This window comes from Odontomachus brunneus, unplaced genomic scaffold (assembly GCF_010583005.1).
Source record: "Odontomachus brunneus isolate Ranch 3 - 2012 unplaced genomic scaffold, Obru_v1 Obru_scaffold_048, whole genome shotgun sequence".
Taxonomy (NCBI): domain Eukaryota; kingdom Metazoa; phylum Arthropoda; class Insecta; order Hymenoptera; family Formicidae; genus Odontomachus; species Odontomachus brunneus.
In genome coordinates, this window is record NW_022639498.1 from 40339 (window position 1) to 60758 (window position 20420).

Here is a 20420-nt window from a genome sequence, read left to right on the forward strand (position 1 = left end):
AAAAAAAAACGATTTTTTTCAAAAGGATGTTTCAACCCCTAAAACTGTAATTTCGCATGAATAAAAAATAGTTTTGTGTTACGGATGAACTACTTTACTTGCGCACAAAATTTCAGAATTTTTTGAATTTTTAAATTACCTAGTGTTCCTTGTTAGTCAAAGTGACAGTGGCGCAGTAAGTAAGATGAACGACTCAAGAAGCAGAGGTTTCAGGTTCCCAGCTGGTAAGCAAATTTTTCGAAGTATAATTTAAATTGTATTAAGTAGCGGGTGAAACAATAAAGTGGAATATTTAAGAAAAATTCAGGAAAAGAGAAAAATTTTTATATTTTTATAATATGATAAATATGTATATCTAATAGATATTTACTAGATATTTTTGTAAATATTCACTACATATACTATGGATATCTACTGGATATTAACTTTAATATCCTATGGATATTTATTAGATCTCGTTTTACGGACATTTGGATATGTTTCGTAAGTCTAATGGATATTTATTAGATATTCGTGGATATCCCTATTATCCATGAAGGATATTTCATAGATATCTAGTAGATATTATGTTCTGTATAGGGTAACAATATTCGATATGCGATGAATATTGATATAGGCTGTGTTTTAAAATTACTGATGGCGCTGAAAATCTATAATATACATAGTATGAATTATAGTTTTTCATCGCTGGCAATGAAATTTGGGATGCAGCTTAATGACTCTCTATGATTCTCTATGATTACTTTTAAACTTTTAATGGAATATTATAACGGTTAATTCAAAAAAAAAAAAAATACACGAAAGTTTGCTTTCCAGAAGCAAATATCAATGGGATAAATGTATTGGGAGTGTGCATTAATTTTAAAGGATTTTCAAGAGATGGCGTAACTAGTACTATGTCGCATCGGACCATACTGTTTGCCACCTTTATGTCAAAGCACCATCATGTGGCTTTAGTTTCCAGTATGTGTCATTTTGCCGAAGTGTAAACGACATTGTTTTTTTGAGCATTGAATATGTCAAATTTTGTGCAAACAAAACACAATTTACTTTTTTGCTTTTTTGCTTCCATTTGAAGAAAAGTGCTGCTGAAAGTCAACGAATGCTATCGGAAGCTTATGGTGATTATACTCCATCGATTTCAACATGTGAATACTAGTTTCGACGCTATAAAAAAGGTGATTTTGACACGGAAGACAAGGAACGTCCAGGCCAGCCGAAAAAGTTTGAAGATGAGGAAGTGGAAGCTTTACTCGATCAAGACCCGAGTCAAACGCAAGAAGAACTTGCAGAATCATTAAATGTTGATTGATCAACGATTTCCAGACGTTTGAAGGCCACTGGAATGATTCAAAAGCAAGGAAATTGGGTGCCGTACGAGTTGAAGCCGAGGGACATCGAAAGGCGCAAAATGATCTATGAATTGTTGCTTCAGACACAGAAGAAAAGGTTTTTTGCATCGTATAGTGATGGGTGATGAAAAATGGATACGCTACGATAATCCGAAGCGCAAAAAATCATGGTGCAGGCCAGGCAAACCATCAGCATCGACGGCAAAGCCGAATATTCATGGCGCCAAGCTCATGCTCCGTATTTGGTGGGATCAGCTGGGTGTAGTGTATTATGAGCTGCTTCAACCCAACGAAACCATCACTGGAGAACGCTACCAACAACAATTGATGCAACTGAGCATTGAAGCAAAAACGGTCAGATTACGACAAAGTGATTTTCTAGCACGACAACGCTCGGCCACATGTTGCGAAATCGGTCAAGAAAACATTAGAAGCGCTTAACTGAGATGTCCTACCACACCCGCCGTATTCTCCAGATATTGCTCCTTCCGATTACCACCTATTTCGATCAATGACTCATAGCCTGTCTGAGCAGCGCTTTCATTTTTATGAGGATACCAAAAAATGGGTCGATTCGTGGATAGCCTCAAAAGATGTGTCGTTCTTTCGACGTGGAATCCACCTGTTACCAGAAAGATGGGAAAAAGTAGTGGCTAGCGATGGACAATATTTTGAATTATCAATTTGTAACCATTTTTTCACAATAAAGCCGTATTTTTACCAAAAAATCCCTTAAAATTAATGCATATTCCCAATAATAAATCTGCAGGATTTTCTTTATGAACTTCAATCGAGGATTTACTATTAAGAAATCTGTTAAAAGATTCTATTGTTTCCTCAATATCAGATACATTTAGGTTATACGGTATATCGAGTATATTATCATGATCAGTTATTGCAAGATTAAATATATTTTGATGAAATATATTTTGATTAAACTGTTTGGCAAGACGTCTATAAATCTGTCTATCTGACAAATTGCAAAATCATTTCCAATTTGGTTGAGACATTATTCTGTAATAATAAATAATCACAAGATACAGGATCGAATGTTAAAAAAATAAATATTGTATTAATATTTACTTAACTATTCAGTTTAGGTCTCTCACCTCCGATTTCAATTAGGTTCAATCGACGTGTTTTTGCACGAGAAACAACTTTTTTCTGACAAAATCGTTGCTCTCTACTGCGAAGCGAGACATTAACTGACAAAATTGACCACTATTGAGATTAGGAAAACTGTCACATCGACGACAAACGGCGAGATGTAGATGCTTTGTAGCCACTTGCGCATTTCCTATGGTTTCCGAAATATAAATAAAAAGGTACTCTCCCTGTATCTAGCCATATGACTGGATGGATGAAAGATGAGAGAGAACTAGTGCCGACAATTCAGGGGTCCGATTTTTGACGGTGTGCGAATGAAATACGCATGTGATACGAAAATCTACAGTATACGTAACGTGAACTATACATTTTCGCAAGCGTATCTCATTCGCATACCGTCAAGAATCGAACCTCAGCAATAGAAAACAGAATGAAATCGGAGATGAGAGACCCTATGTGTGTGCAGTTTTTAGTAACACGACGCACAAAAGCCTGCGTGCCGCATACGTGTAACATTCTGAACTTCGAGCAACGTCGGGTAGTATCATTATACAAATAAAAAATTCCTGAAGAGTACTTAATTAATTTCATTTTAGATCCATTGTACATAAGAAAAATAAACTCATTTTTAACATTGATTCAAATGATTCATTTGAAAGAGCTTACGAGGAGCTTTTTATTCTGAATTCTTTACGAACTTTTTTTAAATAAGTGTGCCATCTGCTGTGCTACTTGGGTAATGTGTACTGGGATCCTCCTAATTACGAAAGTTGGATTCCGATATTCACCCTAGTAGTTAAATTATCAGTTGAAAAGACGTCGAATGAACGACTATTTAACTAAAGAGTCTGATGGAAATATACGTCAAAATTTTCATTAATTAGACGTTTTTGTGTCCTTCAAATTATACCTCTATGAGACGTCTATTTAAACGTCTATTAGCCGCTTACAAAACATTTAAAAGTTAAAAAAACGCTTATTAGCGGCTTATTAGACATTTATTTCGACATAAGTAGCCTACGTATACTCGGAAACAGGAAAATCTTAACACACACTTATGCAATAAATTTAATCTTAACAACATTTATGCAATAAATTTAATAAAGTATAAGACATATTTATTACGTAAACATATAATATTCGTAAATATATATAACATTCTTAAATTTTTAAATCATAAAAATTGAACGTTGTTAAAACTTTATCAAATTTTTTGGATACCGCGTGTTCCGTACAGGCCGAGTATGGCGGGCGGCCGTGCGCCAGGCGATATTAAATGCGAGGTTGGCCGGTGAACCAACCGGGTTACTTGTCCGCGAAAAGATCGCAGGAGATTTTTTCCCATCACCATGGTGTTCCGAAAGAGCAGATAATGGTTTCGTTCGATGGCTCGGCGCGAGTTTACGTACAATATTGTGAGAAAGAGACGATTAATAGCGATGAAAGTTTGTATAGAATATCGGGTTTTGTTTATACGTGTGTTAAAATACGACATTGCGAGAGTCCGACAAAGATTGGGTTGTTAAACAAGAATAAGGCACAGGATAGAAGCAAAAATGAAGATTTGGACAAATTTGTGAACACTATTTTCTTCAAGAAAGGAGTTACATGTACTAGTAGGACTAGAAGTGACCTGTTCAAGATCAAACCGGAACTGCCAGGTCTTGATGTAACTTTTGTACCTTTGTCTGTACAAAATATGAGTTACCCCTGCCCCCTCTCTCTTTCTCTCTCTCTCTCACACACACACACATAATTATGAAATCGCTTGTTACAAACTATAAAGGATTCATTTACAATTCTACGATCGATATTTACAGATCATTAGCCCTAGATACTTTCCCAGTAAGCAAGAAATCATTAATACAACGTTGCTACAATGATATTGAAAAACCTGTAATATTGTCAAATATGTAATGTTTAATATTGTATCAAACATCATTATGAATATACTTTGACCGCGATTTGGATGTTTCAATAATATTGAAATAGAGTTGCCATTACATTTTAATCGGCGGAAATATTTTTCAAATGTTGCATTGATCTCAAATAAATGTTAAAGTAACATTTAAAAAATTTATTTTTTGTAATGTTTTTAAAACGTTTAAACAACATTCAGAAAAATCATAAAATAACATGTGAGAAATATAAATGCAATATTATTAAAAAATATCCAAATAATGCACATGAAGTCAACGTTTCTAAACGTTTCTAATTTAATGTTTCTTGCTTACTGGGAATGTAGGAAAGAGATTATTAAAAGCTTATTAAAAAATTGAAGGATCATAGGAGCGAAAAACGACATATTTACATCTATATTGTTTAAACCTTATTAATTTATATTTAAATTATATTTGTAATTTATACATTTATTAATCGTCGTATAACTTAGCAAATTCCACTACATCAAAATCTAATTGATAACATTATTCAACAATCCTTTGGTCACATGGATTATTTTAGATGCATTTTAATATATTCTTAGACATTAAACTCAAACATTATGCTTACTGTTCAATACAATATTGCTACAATGATATTGAAGAACCTGTAATATTGTCAAATATGTAGTGTTTAATATTGTATCAAACATCATTATGAATATACTTTGACCGCGATTTGGATGTTTCAATAATGTTAAAATAGAGTTGCCATTACATTTTAATCGGCGGAAATATTTTTAAAATGTTGCATTGATCTCAAATAAATGTTAAAGTAACATTTGAAAAATTAATTTTTTGTAATGTTTTTAAAACGTTTAAACAACATTCAGAAAAATCATAAAATAACATGTGAGAAATATAAATGCAATATTATTAAAAAATGTCTAAGCAATGCACATGAAGTCAATGTTTCTAAACGTTTCTAATTTAATGTTTCTTGCTTACTGGGAATGTAGGAAAGGGATTATTAAAAGTTTATTAAAAAATTAAAGGATCATAGGAGCGAAAAACGACATATTTACATCTATATTGTTTAAACCTTATTAATTTATATTTAAATTATAATATTTATAATTATATTTATAATTAATTATATTTATAATTTATACATTTATTAATCGTCGTATAACTTAGCAAATTCCACTACATCAAAATCTAATTGATAACATTATTCAACAATTCTTTGGTCACATGGATTATTTTAGATGCATTTTAATATATTCTTAGACATTAAACTCAAACATTATGCTTACTGTTCAATACAATATTGCTACAATGATATTGAAGAACCTGTAATATTGTCAAATATGTAGTGTTTAATATTGTATCAAACATCATTATGAATATACTTTGACCGCGATTTGGATGTTTCAATAATGTTAAAATAGAGTTGCCATTACATTTTAATCGGCGGAAATATTTTTAAATTGTTGCATTGATCTCAAATAAATGTTAAAGTAACATTTGAAAACTTTATTTTTTGTAATGTTTTTAAAACGTTTAAATAACATTCAGAAAAATTATATCACAGAATAACATGTGAAAAATATAAATGCAATATTATTAAAAAATGTCCAAACACTGCACATGCAGTCAATGTTTCTAAATGTTAATTTAATGTTCCTTGCCTGGGTTTGGGCTACTCTGGATAATGATGAAACTCACAAGAAAATGCGCAGAATCGAGGCCGGCCTCAATGCGCGTTCCCTGAGAGAATATTTCTTTCCGCCCAAAATCAAAACTATCCTTGCCGCTCCCATGGAAAGAAACGATTCTCCGACAATGTATCACCGCGTGACAGTCGAGGAATACAATATGAAAATTGTGAATATCTTTTTCATCGATCATGGTCGCATCTCTCAAGTACAATCCAGCGATTTGCGAGTAATCGATGACGTCGCGATTTTAAAGTTACCGTGTCTAGCGTTTCGATGCGCTTTGGCTACTATTCGTCCTTCGTATGAGATCGACAATTCCCAAGGATGGTCGAGGGTGTCGCGGGACTGCTTCGAGGCTCAAATTTGCGGAAGTAAGACGATCTTTGGGAAAATTTATTCGGTTGCAAATAGTACCGTTTATTTAGAATTGATTGTTATCGAGAAGAATAATGAGGAATTAAATATGAGTGAGTATTTAATCGAAAAAGGGCACGCTATAAGTAGGAAGGAAAGCTTCTTGTCCAAGCACAATCACGATTTGCGAGTCATGAACTCAATGTCGCCGGAGGAAAAGTCGTTTTACGAGGGACGACAATATAACGAGGACAATTTTTCCGAAGTGAGTTGAGAGTTTCGTTTGGTTAATCGATCATTTCGTCAAGTTCGAGAATAGGCTCGAGTTATGTTCCAACAAGAAGATAAAAACTAATCTATTGATAAAATAACAAAATAAAAGACAGTCCTTTATATGACAGTCCTGATGTTTCGGCTGCCTTCTTTCGACGAAATCATCGTCATTCTTAAATATCTGCTAATTCTAGTCGCACAATTGAAAACTGAAAAGACCACCGGTATCGGTCTTCTTCGCTTCAATGTGCAGATTCTAGATGTCAGTCTGATTTGTGTTTTCAGTATCCCTGTCTACCGGGAGAGAAAGATTGCGACTCGTTGGTACAGCTCCAAGGTCCTTATTCACCACTCGAAATCAACATGATCCAGCAACCGGCAAATACAAGAGAGCTCTCATCGAACACAATTCCGTTCTTCTCGATGAGAATTGCGGTTGATCGACGCATCTGCTGGTCGCGCAAAGTGTTCATCGACTGAACGATAGCAATAATTTGCTATCGTGGCGTAACACCACTTTATTGTCGAACTTAAGGCCATCACACACAAAATTCCGTAGCGCCGTAAACTTAAGGCACAAGACGCAAGATCCATGACACACACATGACGTAAAACATAAAGTTTAACCAATGACGAACAAGAAAAAGCTCCCTCCTACTTAAGAAATTTTAACCTAAAAGTGTGTGAATTTTGCAGTTTTATCATACTAAACAGTATTTTTTTTAAATAGTTTAATGATAATCCTATTGAATTGCAAATTTAATGTTATTATATAATTCACTTAAATATTTGAATGTCAAAATAATTTAAAGAAAAATAGATATAATAAGATAGAAAATAGATACAAAATAGATATAAAATGGATATAATAAAAATAGATATAAAATAAATATAAAAAGATATAAATAGATATAATAGATACAATAGATATAATTTAAAGAAAAATATAAAAATGATTTAACATTTATACCAACAAAACTATTCTGTAGGTCATCCACTAAAGTTAAAAACTGCAAAATAATGGGAAAAGAGGATCTAATATTTGCGGCAATATTGGTTGTGGCCATGGGTGTACTTTTATTACGAAGGAAAAGATCACGAAGGTGGCAGAATCGACAGTGGTGGGTCCAACCAATTAATTGTATGCGTCCTCATCTGGGAGATTTTTGTCATCTACTTCAAGAAATAAAAGATGATCCACAAATTTGTATAGGATCAACAAAAGAAATACAATATAATACAGAAAACTGTGCAATAGCAAGATGTAGAAAATTGATTCGAATTACGAGCCACAAACTTACTTTCTTTTCTTAATATGATCATTTAGAAATAACATATTTTCATAATATGCGAAAACAGCTCGTCGACAAACTCCACTGCCACTTCTTGAATCTAATTCTCGTTGGCGTTTCTCTCTTCGAAATCGTTCACGCAGCCTCAGCCATCGATTTTGACAATCAGAAACTATAGTAATTGGTACATTTTATTATTAGTATAAATAATAAAATAAACAGAAAAAGTAAAGAAACCAGTGAATAATATATAATAATTATAATTTGTTAATAACATTTATTTACCTGATAAGTTCACTGTCAAGGATATCTCCCTCCATGAATTTTCTTTCATCAAATTGTCTTTAAAATTACGATCTTGATGATTATATAAATGTGGATATGCTCTCACTGCATCAACGAGTAGTTCATCACTTTCTTTAAAGTTGTCGTTGTCAATTGTCGTTATTTCATCATTTTCTAATTCATTAAACATTGTATTACAATACTGATTATGATCACTCATTATTTCACTGTGACAGACGCGGTTGATGCAGGAGACACATAACCTTCTTAACTTGGCATCGAATTTTAGCGCAAATCCGGTAAACTCTGATATTTTTCGACGTTACGGTTAAGTTTTACTGACAAAAGTGGTGGGGATAGTGGCAACATCAGGATTGGTCGATTTTCTTACGTTTACGGCTTACGGTGCTACGGAATTTTGTGTGTGATGGCCTTTACCAGGACTTACGGCGTTGCTCGCGCTGATTTTCGCACCGCGCGTCGAACTGACAAATAACATTACCAAGTGCCACACGCCGATCTTCTTGAAACTTTGCAAACATGTAGTACATCGAAAAACAGTAGACACGTATTTTTTTATTTTGGCTAACAAGGCATTTTAAAGTTAGAGAACGCATTCGAAAATTTAACACTTTATAGCACCATGATAACTAATGTTACTCCTGAGCATGATTCTTTTATAGCTTTTACGATATTATTCTATTATAATTTCATTGTCTGAATGTTTCTGAAGTCGCTAATTATGATTTTAACATTAGTTTTGCGAGATTCAAAATGGCGGACCGAAATTGCAGACATTTCAAACTTTATTCAAAGTCAGTTTCGAAGAAGTTTTTTAGACCCATGATTACGATTTTGGCATCAGTTACATCAATCTAGAGGTGGCGGATGAAAATATGTAAAAGAATGACGCTCAGGAGTAGCGTTAGTTATCATTGTGCTATACTCTCTTAAAATGAATCAGTGAAACATCACTGAAAACAGTGAATATGATTTGCAGTTATAAGTGTTGCACTGAAAGTGCTCAGTGCTATACTTATAACTGATATCAGTAACTATTCACTGATTCACTTTAAGGATGTATCTGAGCTATATAAAAATAGTACCTATTTGATAAAACTTTGGGTAACTTTTCCTTAATTACCTATAATATACTGAAAAAAATTTCAAGTCGATTCACTAAACCGTTGAAGAGTAATTATTATGTTAATTTTACACGTGTTCTTATGACAAAAGCAACTTTCCTGAATGTGAAGAGTAAAAACGTATAGAAAAAATAGTACCAAAAATTTAAGTATTTTTATACATATAAATCCTGAATTATCGGAACTATTTGCGGAATTTGATTAGTTTTCACAACACGGTTTCAGAGAAATTAATTTTTATTTGTGACAATTTTGCGATTGTCATAAGAAGTTAGTAACTGGAAATGCGTTGCAATCAGCTAATGTCAAATGAATAACCTATAAATCAGATAATAAAGTTATGTCGTAAATTCTTGGTTTGGCTGCATTGTTTCATGCAGAAGACAAGAATATAAATTAAATAATTTCGATGAACAATAGGATAAGTGTAAAATTTGAGGCTTTTATTGTTTCATCTAATCTGCCAGGACAGTGCATTACTGCCAACATATTATAATTAATACAAGCCACAAACTACATGTACGCTGTTGCTACGTTTAACTTTTTTCATTAAATATTTATAATAACAATAAATAATATGGATAGTTATTGTTCAGACAATGCATATTTACCTGTTTTAACTTATCCCAATTTTGCACTGATGGATATTGATGTTAAATAAATACGAAATTTAATGTTCTAAAGTTGAATTCAGGGCATTTTCCCTGCCAAAAGTTTTATTATAGAAAGGTGAAGAAAAGCAAATAAAAGTAATAAACTGTTGAGAAAGTAAAAAATAACTTTTTAAATAAGAAATATATTATGTTAGCCACTATTTATATCACTTATCACTAGGTTTACAACATGTTTGAAGCAGATATTCAAATTTTTCGTTTTTCAAGCACTTTTGTCACCGATTATATCTCAGATACATCCTTAAGGGTGCGTTCAGATTCCCTACCCGGGTGCACTCTATTACTAGAAACACTATAGTATATGTTACATATACTATAGCACTTCTAGTATTAGAGTGCACCCGGGTAGGGAATCTGAACGTACCCTAAGAGAGTAGAGTGTTAAATTTTCGAATGTGTTTTCTAACCTTAAAATGCCTTGTTAGCCAAAATAAAAAAATATGTGTCTAATGTTTTTCGATGTACTACATATGTGCAAAGTTTCAAGAAGATCGGCGTGTGGCACTTGGGTAGTGTTACTTGTGAGATGCAATGCCTTGAGTATATATTACATCGGAGCGCTTTGCGGATTGGGCCCGATGGACAGCTGCACCGGCAGGGGCATATACGTATGCAAAAATTTGCATACTCTATTTCTATACTCGCCGCACATTTGTAAAATCAATACGCTAAGTTTCCCAAGATCAATTTGCGATAAAAAGGCAATTTACTAATCATCACTATTTGCTTTAGAAGTCAGGATACACGAGTGGCCGTCTATCTGGAATCGCTTGCATCCGCTTTATTCACGATTTATTAACTTTCTTTCGCGAAACACTCGCAGTACAAAAATAAAAAATTATTTATATATCTATAAAATAAAAAGTACATCTTGCAGTTAGAAACTCTTCAATGTAACAAAAATATAATAATGGTGACATTATTGTAAGTAATTAATAAACGTAACCCAACTACTTCGTTAAACGCTGCACAAATAAACTATTAATTAATGAAACGATACTTCTCTCTCACTAATAACTAAACATAACAATATATAATAACTAAATAATATATAATAATATAAAAAATGGCTGTAATCACGATAATTCTAAGGTGAAAATGAGAAAAATCGATGCCTCGTTCAAGAAGTCGAAAAAGAGAGAGATTCTCTCTATTCTTTCTTATGGTCGCATTATCTACAATTTGGAGGAGTGTATGCCCTTTTTAAGGAATTGGTGCAGATACAGTTCTAATGCCGGATACAAAGGTTGGCTGCGTTTAAACGACAAAATATCGTTGATTTTCTTAATTTGTTCCGCAACTGACACATCGTTGAATTTGTCTTTTTTCTCGGTCGACTCATTATCATCCGTTGCTGTGGATATGACGTGCAACGATAATTTACGTCGAGCTGCGCCGTGTATGCTCTCCTAAAAGATAATGTGTATACAACGCAACGTAACGTTGGGCAATGGTTAACCGTTGCCAAGTAACTAGTTATCATTACTTGTGGCATGATATCTTAAAAAAGTCTAACAACTGTTCCCGCGTTATGGTCTTCAGATAAGCGACTTCGATGTTCACCCGATCAAAATTATACTTCTGTACTGTAATCTTACTCCAGAATATATTGGTTCGATAAAATAACTGTTTTGATTTTTCGAGACGTAACGTCACTAAAGAATCCTTATGCTTTTCAAATTTCTCTTCGGGCATGGTGAATATGTAATCCTGAAACCTAAGTAACAATGTACAATAAAAGGTATATATATGATTTACGATCAGGCAGAAAAAGAAAGGGAAGTATTAGGTGTACAACTTTGCTTCCGCCGTTTTCCTATAGATGGCTTTAGCGGTAAGTAGTGGTCGAAATAAATAGATCATAGATGTCATACAATAAACTTGGGCATTTGTCAACATAACCCCATAGAAACATTAGTCGATTTGTGTCTGCATCATAAAGTTATTCTCGATTGAAAATGTCAGTTTACGAGCCAAATTCTCGTCATTTGCGGGAGGTTTTAATTTTCTGCTTCAATATGAAGAAATCTGCGGCTGAGACTCATCGAATGCTCATCAAATACTTATGGTGAGGCCGCTATTAGTGAAAGAACGTGTCGTGAGTGGTTTCAACGTTTCAAGAACGGTGATTTTGACGTCGAAGACCGGCATAGCGGTGGAAGAGAGAAGGTTTTCGAAGATGCAGAATTGGAGGCATTACTTGATCAAGACTCGTGTCAAAATCAAGAAGAATTGGTACGATCATTGGGAGTAACTCAACAAGCCATTTCAAAACGCCTCAAAGCCATGGGAATGATTCAGAAGCAAGGAAATTGGGTGCCGTACGAATTGAAGCCGAGAGATGTTGAACGGCGTTTGTTTGCTTGTGAACAGCAAACAAACGCTTGAAAGGCAAAGACGGAAGAGATGTCTGCATCGCATTGTGATTGGGGACGAAAAATAGGTTCATTACGATAACCTCAAGCGCAGAAAATCATGGGAAGTTCCCGGCCATGCTTCCACGTCGACGGCCAAACCGAATATTCACGGCTCCAAGGTCATACTCTATATTTGGTGGGACCAGCTCGGCGTAGTGTATTACGAACTGTTAAAACTGACTGAAACAATCACAGACGATCGGTATCGAACGCAATTGATGCGTTTGAGTCGAGCATTGAAAGACACACGGCCGCAATACAACGAGAGACACGATAAAGTGATTTTGCAGCATGACAATGCTCGACCTCATGTTGCGAAAGTGGTCAAGACATTCTTGGAAACGTTGAAATGGGAAGTCCCCACCCGCCGTATTCTCCAGACGTTGCTCCCTCTGACTATCACTTGTTTCGATGAATAGCACACGGCCTGCACTTCCGGTCTTACGAAAAAGTAAAAAATTGGATCGATTCGTGGATCGCCTCAAAAGATGACCAGTTTTTTCGACGCGGGATTCGTACGCTGCCCGAAAGATGGGAGAAAGTAGTGGCCAGCGATGGACAATACTTTAAATCATAAATGTATAATCAGTTTTTTACAATAAAGTCTCGAATTTCGGAAAAAAAACGGCGGAAGCAAAGTTGTATACCTAATAAAAGAGTAAATAAATGCTAGTGAACATTAGTTACATTTACGAGCAAAAAGTTGACGAACATATCGATTCGTTTCTCAACGTATCGCGGGTACTTGTCACTTTGAACTAGGATTTTCAGACCTTATATCACGTTTACTTTGTGCACACCATTGAACACTATATAGCCTAATTGATTGAATCCTGTAGCTCGTAAAATATTGAAACAGGGCTCGCTGATTATTCGACTCTGTCGACTGCATGCCGATTTGATCAAGTACCGCGGTCGCGGCGCGACGCCGAGTACGTATGAAACAAAATAATGCGATCGTGCAAGTTTATCTGAAATTTCTGGATCAATTGGTTTTCTGAGTCAAATACCTCAAGTACGAAAACTATAATCGAAATCTGATGAAAGTTTTCTTACTACTGTGCCCAAAAAGTAAGACCAATTTAAAAATATTTTTTTTAAATCTTTATTTATTCCAAATCTATTTCGTCGCCTTCAAAGTAATCCCCCTCAGACACGATACACTTATGCCAACGTTTTTTCCAACCCTCGAAACAGTTGTTAAAGTCAATTTCCGGAATGGCCTTCAAAGTTTTCTTCGATTCAGCTTGTATCTCTTCAATCGAGTCAAAACGGTGTCCCCGGAGCGATCTTTTAAGTTTAGGGAATAGCCAGAAGTCACACAGTGCTAAATCAGATGAATATGGTGGTCGTGGAACGATATGGGTCGAATTTTTAGCGAAATTGTCTCGAAGAACCAATACAGTGTGAGATGGTGGGTTTATATCTATTACTGCAGTGTGAGTTTATATGCATCACGTAATACGGTTTCCAACCGTAGGGTTGGAAAAAACGTTGGCATAAGTGTATTGTGTCTGAGGGGGATTACTTTGAAGGCGACGAAATAGATTTGGAATAATAAATAAAGATTTAAAAAAAAATTTTAAATTGGTCTTACTTTTTGGATACAGTAATATAAGATGTAGTAAAAAGAAATCCATTATTTTTCCAATAGATGGCTTTAGTAATATGTATCTCGCGTTGTATAAGTGCGATCGGTTTACGCTAGATGGCGTTAGAAAGATAAGATTTCGTACTAAAAAAACTTCTGAGACAGTTTTGTGATTGTTTGACTCAATATTATTTGAGCGCGCGTCAAAAATGGATACCAGCAAAGAGAAAATACGCCATATTTTACAGTTTTTCTTCGATAAAAGCGAAAACGCAAGCCAGGCGGCTGAAAATGTGAATAGTGTTTATGGTCCTGATACTGTAACAGCCAATCACGCGCAATTTTGGTTTCGTCGATTCCGTTCCGGTAATTTTGATGTCAAAGATGCACCACGCTCTGGAAGGCCAATTGTCGAAAATGTCGATAAAATAATGGAAATCATCGAGTCCGACCGTCATGTAAGCACTGTTTCGATTGCCCAGGAGCTAAACATTGCACAAAAAACCGTTTGGAACCACTTGAATAAGGCTGGATACAAAAAGAAGCTCGATATATGGGTGCTACACTAGTTAACGCAAAAAAACCTCATGGACCGAATTTCCATCTGCGAATCGCTGCTGAATCGCAACAAAATCGACCCATTTCTGCAGCGGATGGTGACTGGTGATGAAAAGTGGGTCACTTACGACAACGTCAAGCGAAAACGGTCGTGGTCGAAACGCGGTGAGCCGGCGCAAACGGTGGCCAAGCCAGGATTGACGGTCAGGAAGGCTTTGCTGTGTGTTTGGTGGGATTGGCAGGGAATCATCCACTATGAGCTGCTCCCCTACGGCCAAACTCTTAATTCGGACCTGTACTGTCAACAATTGGACCGTCTGAAGGAATCAATCGCCCAGAAGCGGCCAGCTTTGGCCAATAGATGAGGAATTGTGTTCCATCAGGACAACGCCAGGCCACACACATCGATAGTGACTCGCCAGAAGCTCCGGGAGCTTGGATGGGAGGTTCTTATGCATCCACTTTATAGTCCGGACCTGGCACTAAGTGATTACCACCTGTTCCTGTCTATGGCGAATGATTTTGCTGGTGAAAAATTCGCCTCAAGAGAAGCTTGTGAAAATCGACTGTCCCAGTTTTTTGCCAATAGGGACAAGGGTTTCTATGAGAGAGGCATAATGGAATTAGCTTCAAAATGGCAACAAGTTATCGAACAAAACGGTGCATATTTGACCTAAATCGAATCATTCTATGCTAAATAAAGCCTTCAATTTCATGCAAAAATAATGGATTTCTTTTTACTACACCTTATATATAATGTTTAGCGCGCGTGTAATTTGCACCAAGTTTGATTAAGATTGGTGCAGACACTACGGAGATCTCGTCCATCTCACCCGCGAAAAGTCCTTTTTATTTTCGCGCAGATTCTCAAATTTTCTCAGACACACGTACGCCCGCACACAAGCGAATGAGTTTGTCCATCAAGCCGCATTTGCATTGCCAAACGATTCAGCTTCAGATCACATGTATACGCACGCACACAAGCGATGCGCGTTTATCCGTCAGATTGCATTTGTATTATATACAGGGTGTCCGGTAATTAATCGAGCAACCGCCGTGAACGGGTAAAACGGATCATCATAAAAATTAATCATAAAAAAATAATCATAAAAATTATATACCATTTTGAAATTTTCTCAATATTTATTCCGTAATTAATTAAAATATATAAACGAATGAGCTCACGAGAAGCGGTAGGACAGGCTCTGTGTGTAAAAAAAATGGCTTATCTCTTAGCAACGATAAGTAAACAGCTGATTTCAAGGCGGAGTAACGTATACGTGTCGCTTGTTACTCCGCCTTGAAATCAGCTGTTTACTTATCGTTGCTAAGAGATAAGCCATTTTTTTTTACACAGAGAGCCTATCCTACCGCTTCTCGTGAGCTCATACGTTTATACATTTTAATTAATTACGGAATAAATATTGAGAAAATTTCAAAATGGTATATAATGATTGTTTTGACCTATTCTACCCGTACACGGCGATTGCTCGATCAGTTACCGGACACCCTGTATAGGCTGCAATAAGTAGTATGTATCTATAATGATTGTCATTGATTCACGAATTTACGCTAGACTAGAGGAAAAGATTCATGATCGACCATTAGATGTACATATCAAGCTATATTTATAATTTCACGTATATTTTCTTATAGTTTTATATCAATCTGCGCTTGTAATATCCGCGATCCGCATTGCAAACGTGTAATCTAAATTTAAAATTAATTGGCGGGAAAGAAAAGATTTTCATAAGTGAAATATTATAAAGATTTCCGTATAGATTGCACTAATCAGTATGGACATATATTATGTGTGCAATAAATATTAAATCGATATATCTTTTCGTTTAGTATGAACGTGTAAATAAAATAAAATTTCATTGATAAATTTAATAAAGTTCAATGATGATTACGACTGCGTTTCGATATTCACTACACGCAAAAAAAATTTCAGTTGGTGCAACCAAATAAGAACCAACTGAAAATTAGGTGATCAGAAGCGACATCTCTGTTATGAAAACTAATATTTCTGTTGTCGCAACCGAAAATATTCGTCTGAACATTCAACGATATTAGAACTCGGTTGAGGCAATTGAGAACAATTGACTATACAGAAGTCAAAAAAGGAATTTTTCTGTTCCTATAGCCGAGTTTTCGTCTGATCCCTGAGCAACCGAAAATTTGGTTGCACCAACAGAATTGTTTTTTCCGTGTACCAGTACTCAAGATCTATAGTTTGTGTTACGTACACATATAGAGTTTCAGTACTGGTAGTAAATATTGGAACGCAGCTTTCGAGTTCACATTAGAGGAAAAGATATATCACTACACGGAGGAAATTTCATAGTAAAATGTACTACAAATATAGAGATCCAGTCAAATCATATTCTATTACTTTAATTGTCAGAAAAGTTGAAAAAATCATATACTTTACAAGAATTAATAGAATACAATTTTAAAAGTTGGAAAAATAAAGAAAAAGTATGTGGAGAAAACTCAATGTAATTGAAAAAAGAGATAATAATAACAAAAAATATCTTCATTTTAAAATTATTTAAAACTACTAATAGTTTTAAAATTATTTAAAACTACTAATATAACAAAACGTTTAAAACCACAAATTTAAAAATTAAAGGTGTATCTACGTCAAAGATATATATATATATATATATATATATATATATATATATATATATATATATATATATATATAATATATATAGGCATAGATATATATAAAATTATTACTGCAATAATAAGCACACAAAATGGATTTCAATTAATAATTCCACAATAAAAATGCAGTTGACCACAAAATTTCAAAGGTACATACATTTTCTTTGCTGTAAAAATAATGTAAAAGATTTGTATTTAAATAATCTACACAAAAAACAGTGAGATCGTAACAAACAGTCTTTACAAAAGAAAAAAAAGACACCGAGTACGTATCAAAGAAAAGATCCAAATAAAAAATACCGATACAAAAAATACTAAACAAAAAAGACCAAAATGAAAATTATCGAAACAAAAACTACAAAACGAAAAGTATATGTTAAATTAAACAAAGTGCAGATGTTTTAAATTAATTTAATTAAAAAAAAATGAGATCAATATATACTTAACCAAGTACGTATATGTGTAAATATTTATTACACAAGTAATTGTGATAAATATATTATGTGATATTATAATGTTTAGATATTTTGAATAAAAAAAATTTTTTTTAATCAATTATATCTTATGTCAGTGTCTTATGTCAATTTGTTGTTTTCTATATCTATAGTTGGGACACATCATCCCTAGTAGCATATATTGGTTTCACATACATTTTCTAAACGTACATACCATTTCATAATCGTTTGTAAAATGTTTCCCACACATTTCTAAACGGTATATACTAACCATGGATATAGTGTACTATATGGATTCCGAATGCCCTATGTTCTGTCGTCTAATAAAGTGAAGTCAACATTTAGAAAGAGAGCGAGAATAGAGGGGCTATAGTTTTCTTCCCATTTTGTCACTTTTTTGTTGCGCGTGCATCCATTTCTCGTTTCCATAATATTATAGAGCGCAATAGCACCCCGACTAGACTGGCAAGTAAAAGTTTTACTTAAATCTTATTGCACATTGTCTGTGCAGAAAGAGACAGAGGATAGAGGGGCTGTATACGGGGGCGGTATATTGGCTTCTCTTTTCTGACTGTATGCGGAGTCTATATATATTATGTCTATGGTCTCTTTCTACATGTTGGCTTCACTTTTCTGATCGTATGCGGGGTCCATGTATACTACGTCCATGATACTAACCGAGACGTTTTCATGTAGTATACTGTAATTCATCATATTTTATTAATATTAATAATTGAACGTTGAAATATCGAAGTATTAAATTGAGAAAAACTTAAGAAGATGCCGGACCGAGCGACGAACTTAATAAGCGTCGATAACGTAGAGCGATCATTAAAAAGTAAAAACCGTTATCATCATTCACCAATAATATCGAATTTATGTACACATAGATACTTATGGGATAAAGACGATTGCCAAATAGGCGCTAACATGATACCGCTATCATCTTTTCACAAATGTTATGCAAGCGTGTGTGCTACGTTGACATTTCAATTTTCTTACACAATTTTCATACACGTTACGTAAATGTGAATGCCGCGTTGCCGATATTCTTTCCAAAATAACTCTTGCTACTTTTCTGATGAATTTTTCAAACTGCTTATGTATTGAGTGCATCAAAGAAAGAGCTTTTAGAGAATAGTGTTGTAGGCGTAAGCGTAGTTTATGAATAATTTTTTGAAAAATACGTTACCTATTATTTGAGTTTTCAATATAATTAGTAACGGTAATTTGAGATATATTCATTTCGCACTGACCAATGTTACACTTTATTTTCGCACGTAATTTTATCATATAAATTGGAGCAGTCAGTACGCTGTAATTTTTGAAAAATGAAATCAATGTCACGATAGCAATAGTTTCACATCGTTTTCATCCCTGAGGCAGGAATGCGCTATTTCATTTATGCACGTATTTTTACTATACAAAAGCATTTTAAATTTGGTCAAGTCAACATAAAGTAAAATTTGTTGGGAAATGTCGTTGACGTGATACCGAATACTTTTGCAAAACTATTGTCTCGTGCTGATTCGACAAAATTAAAAATCTTTTGCATGGTGAAAATACATGCGAAAATGAAGCGGAGCATCCATCAATATGAAACGAAAACGATAATGTACAGTTATTATCACGAAATCGAATTTTTCTGCAAAGTTTACTTCTTTCTACCTGCGTCGAATTAAAAGCTCTTTTGAATGGTGAAAATACGTGCGAAAATGAAGCAGAGCATCCATCAATATGAAACGAAAACGATAATGTACAGTTATTATCACGAAATCGAATTTTTCTGCAAAGTTTACTTCTTTCTACCTGCGTCGAATTAAAAGCTCTTTTGAATGGTGAAAATACGTGCGAAAATGAAGCAGAGCATCCATCAATATGAGACAAAAACGATAAGAAAAAATCTATTCTTTCATACATGTTTATGATATATCTCTAAGTGATATGTCTATAATATATCTATACACGGAATTGAGAACATTTGATAAGCGCATTCACACTTACGTAACGTCTATGTGTAAGAAAATTGAAATGACAACGTAGCACATACATTTTCATAACATTTGTGAAGGGACGATATATGAAATCATAATTCGGCGCATTGGTAGCGCAAACATGTTGGCGCTTATCAAATGTAACATTTTGACGATCGTCTCCGTTCCGTATATAGATATATTATAGACATATCATTACTTAGAGATATATCATAAATATATATGAAAAAATAGATTTTTTCTTATCGTTTTCGTCTCATTGATGGATGCTCCGCTTCATTTTCGCATATATTTTCACCATTCAAAAGAGTTTTTAATTTGACGCAGATAGAAAGAAGTAAACTTTGCAGAAAGATTCGATTTCGTGATAGTAATTATTCAGTATCGTTTTTGCTTCATATTGTTGGGTGCTCTGCTTTATTTTCGCACGTATTTTCACTATGTAAAATTGTTTTTAATTCAGTTCAATCAATAAGACGTAATCTTTGCAGAAATATTATTATTTTGCCTGGAATTTTGATTATATATATTATATATATGTATATATATAATGCGGCGACATCATGATAAACAATTGCGTGGGCTCTGAGAAAACTATATATATATATATATATATATATATATATATATATATATATATATATAT

The 20420-nt window shown here is 34.2% G+C and overlaps 2 protein-coding genes across 2 annotated transcripts in view; one reads left to right on the forward strand and one right to left on the reverse strand.

Moving 5' to 3' along the window:
- Positions 1-3735: 3735 nt before the first annotated feature.
- The window catches only part of LOC116845022 (probable ATP-dependent RNA helicase spindle-E), a 19437-nt gene continuing 2752 nt past the window's right edge, over positions 3736-20420 (forward strand). Inside the window, 6 exon segments of the mRNA XM_032817258.1 lie at positions 3736-4169; positions 6028-6679; positions 6973-7057; positions 7060-7216; positions 8698-8769; positions 10610-10691. Coding sequence (XP_032673149.1) covers positions 3736-4169; positions 6028-6679; positions 6973-7057; positions 7060-7216; positions 8698-8769; positions 10610-10691 — 1482 coding nt within the window.
- Positions 7691-8697, reverse strand: LOC116845001 (transcription factor Adf-1-like). Its single transcript, XM_032817221.1, has 3 exons — positions 8265-8697; positions 7989-8151; positions 7691-7903 (listed from the first exon to the last, which is right to left on the reverse strand). Exons 1-3 carry the CDS (start codon positions 8482-8484, stop codon positions 7861-7863), a joined length of 426 nt encoding a protein of 141 aa, XP_032673112.1. The 5' UTR covers positions 8485-8697; the 3' UTR covers positions 7691-7860.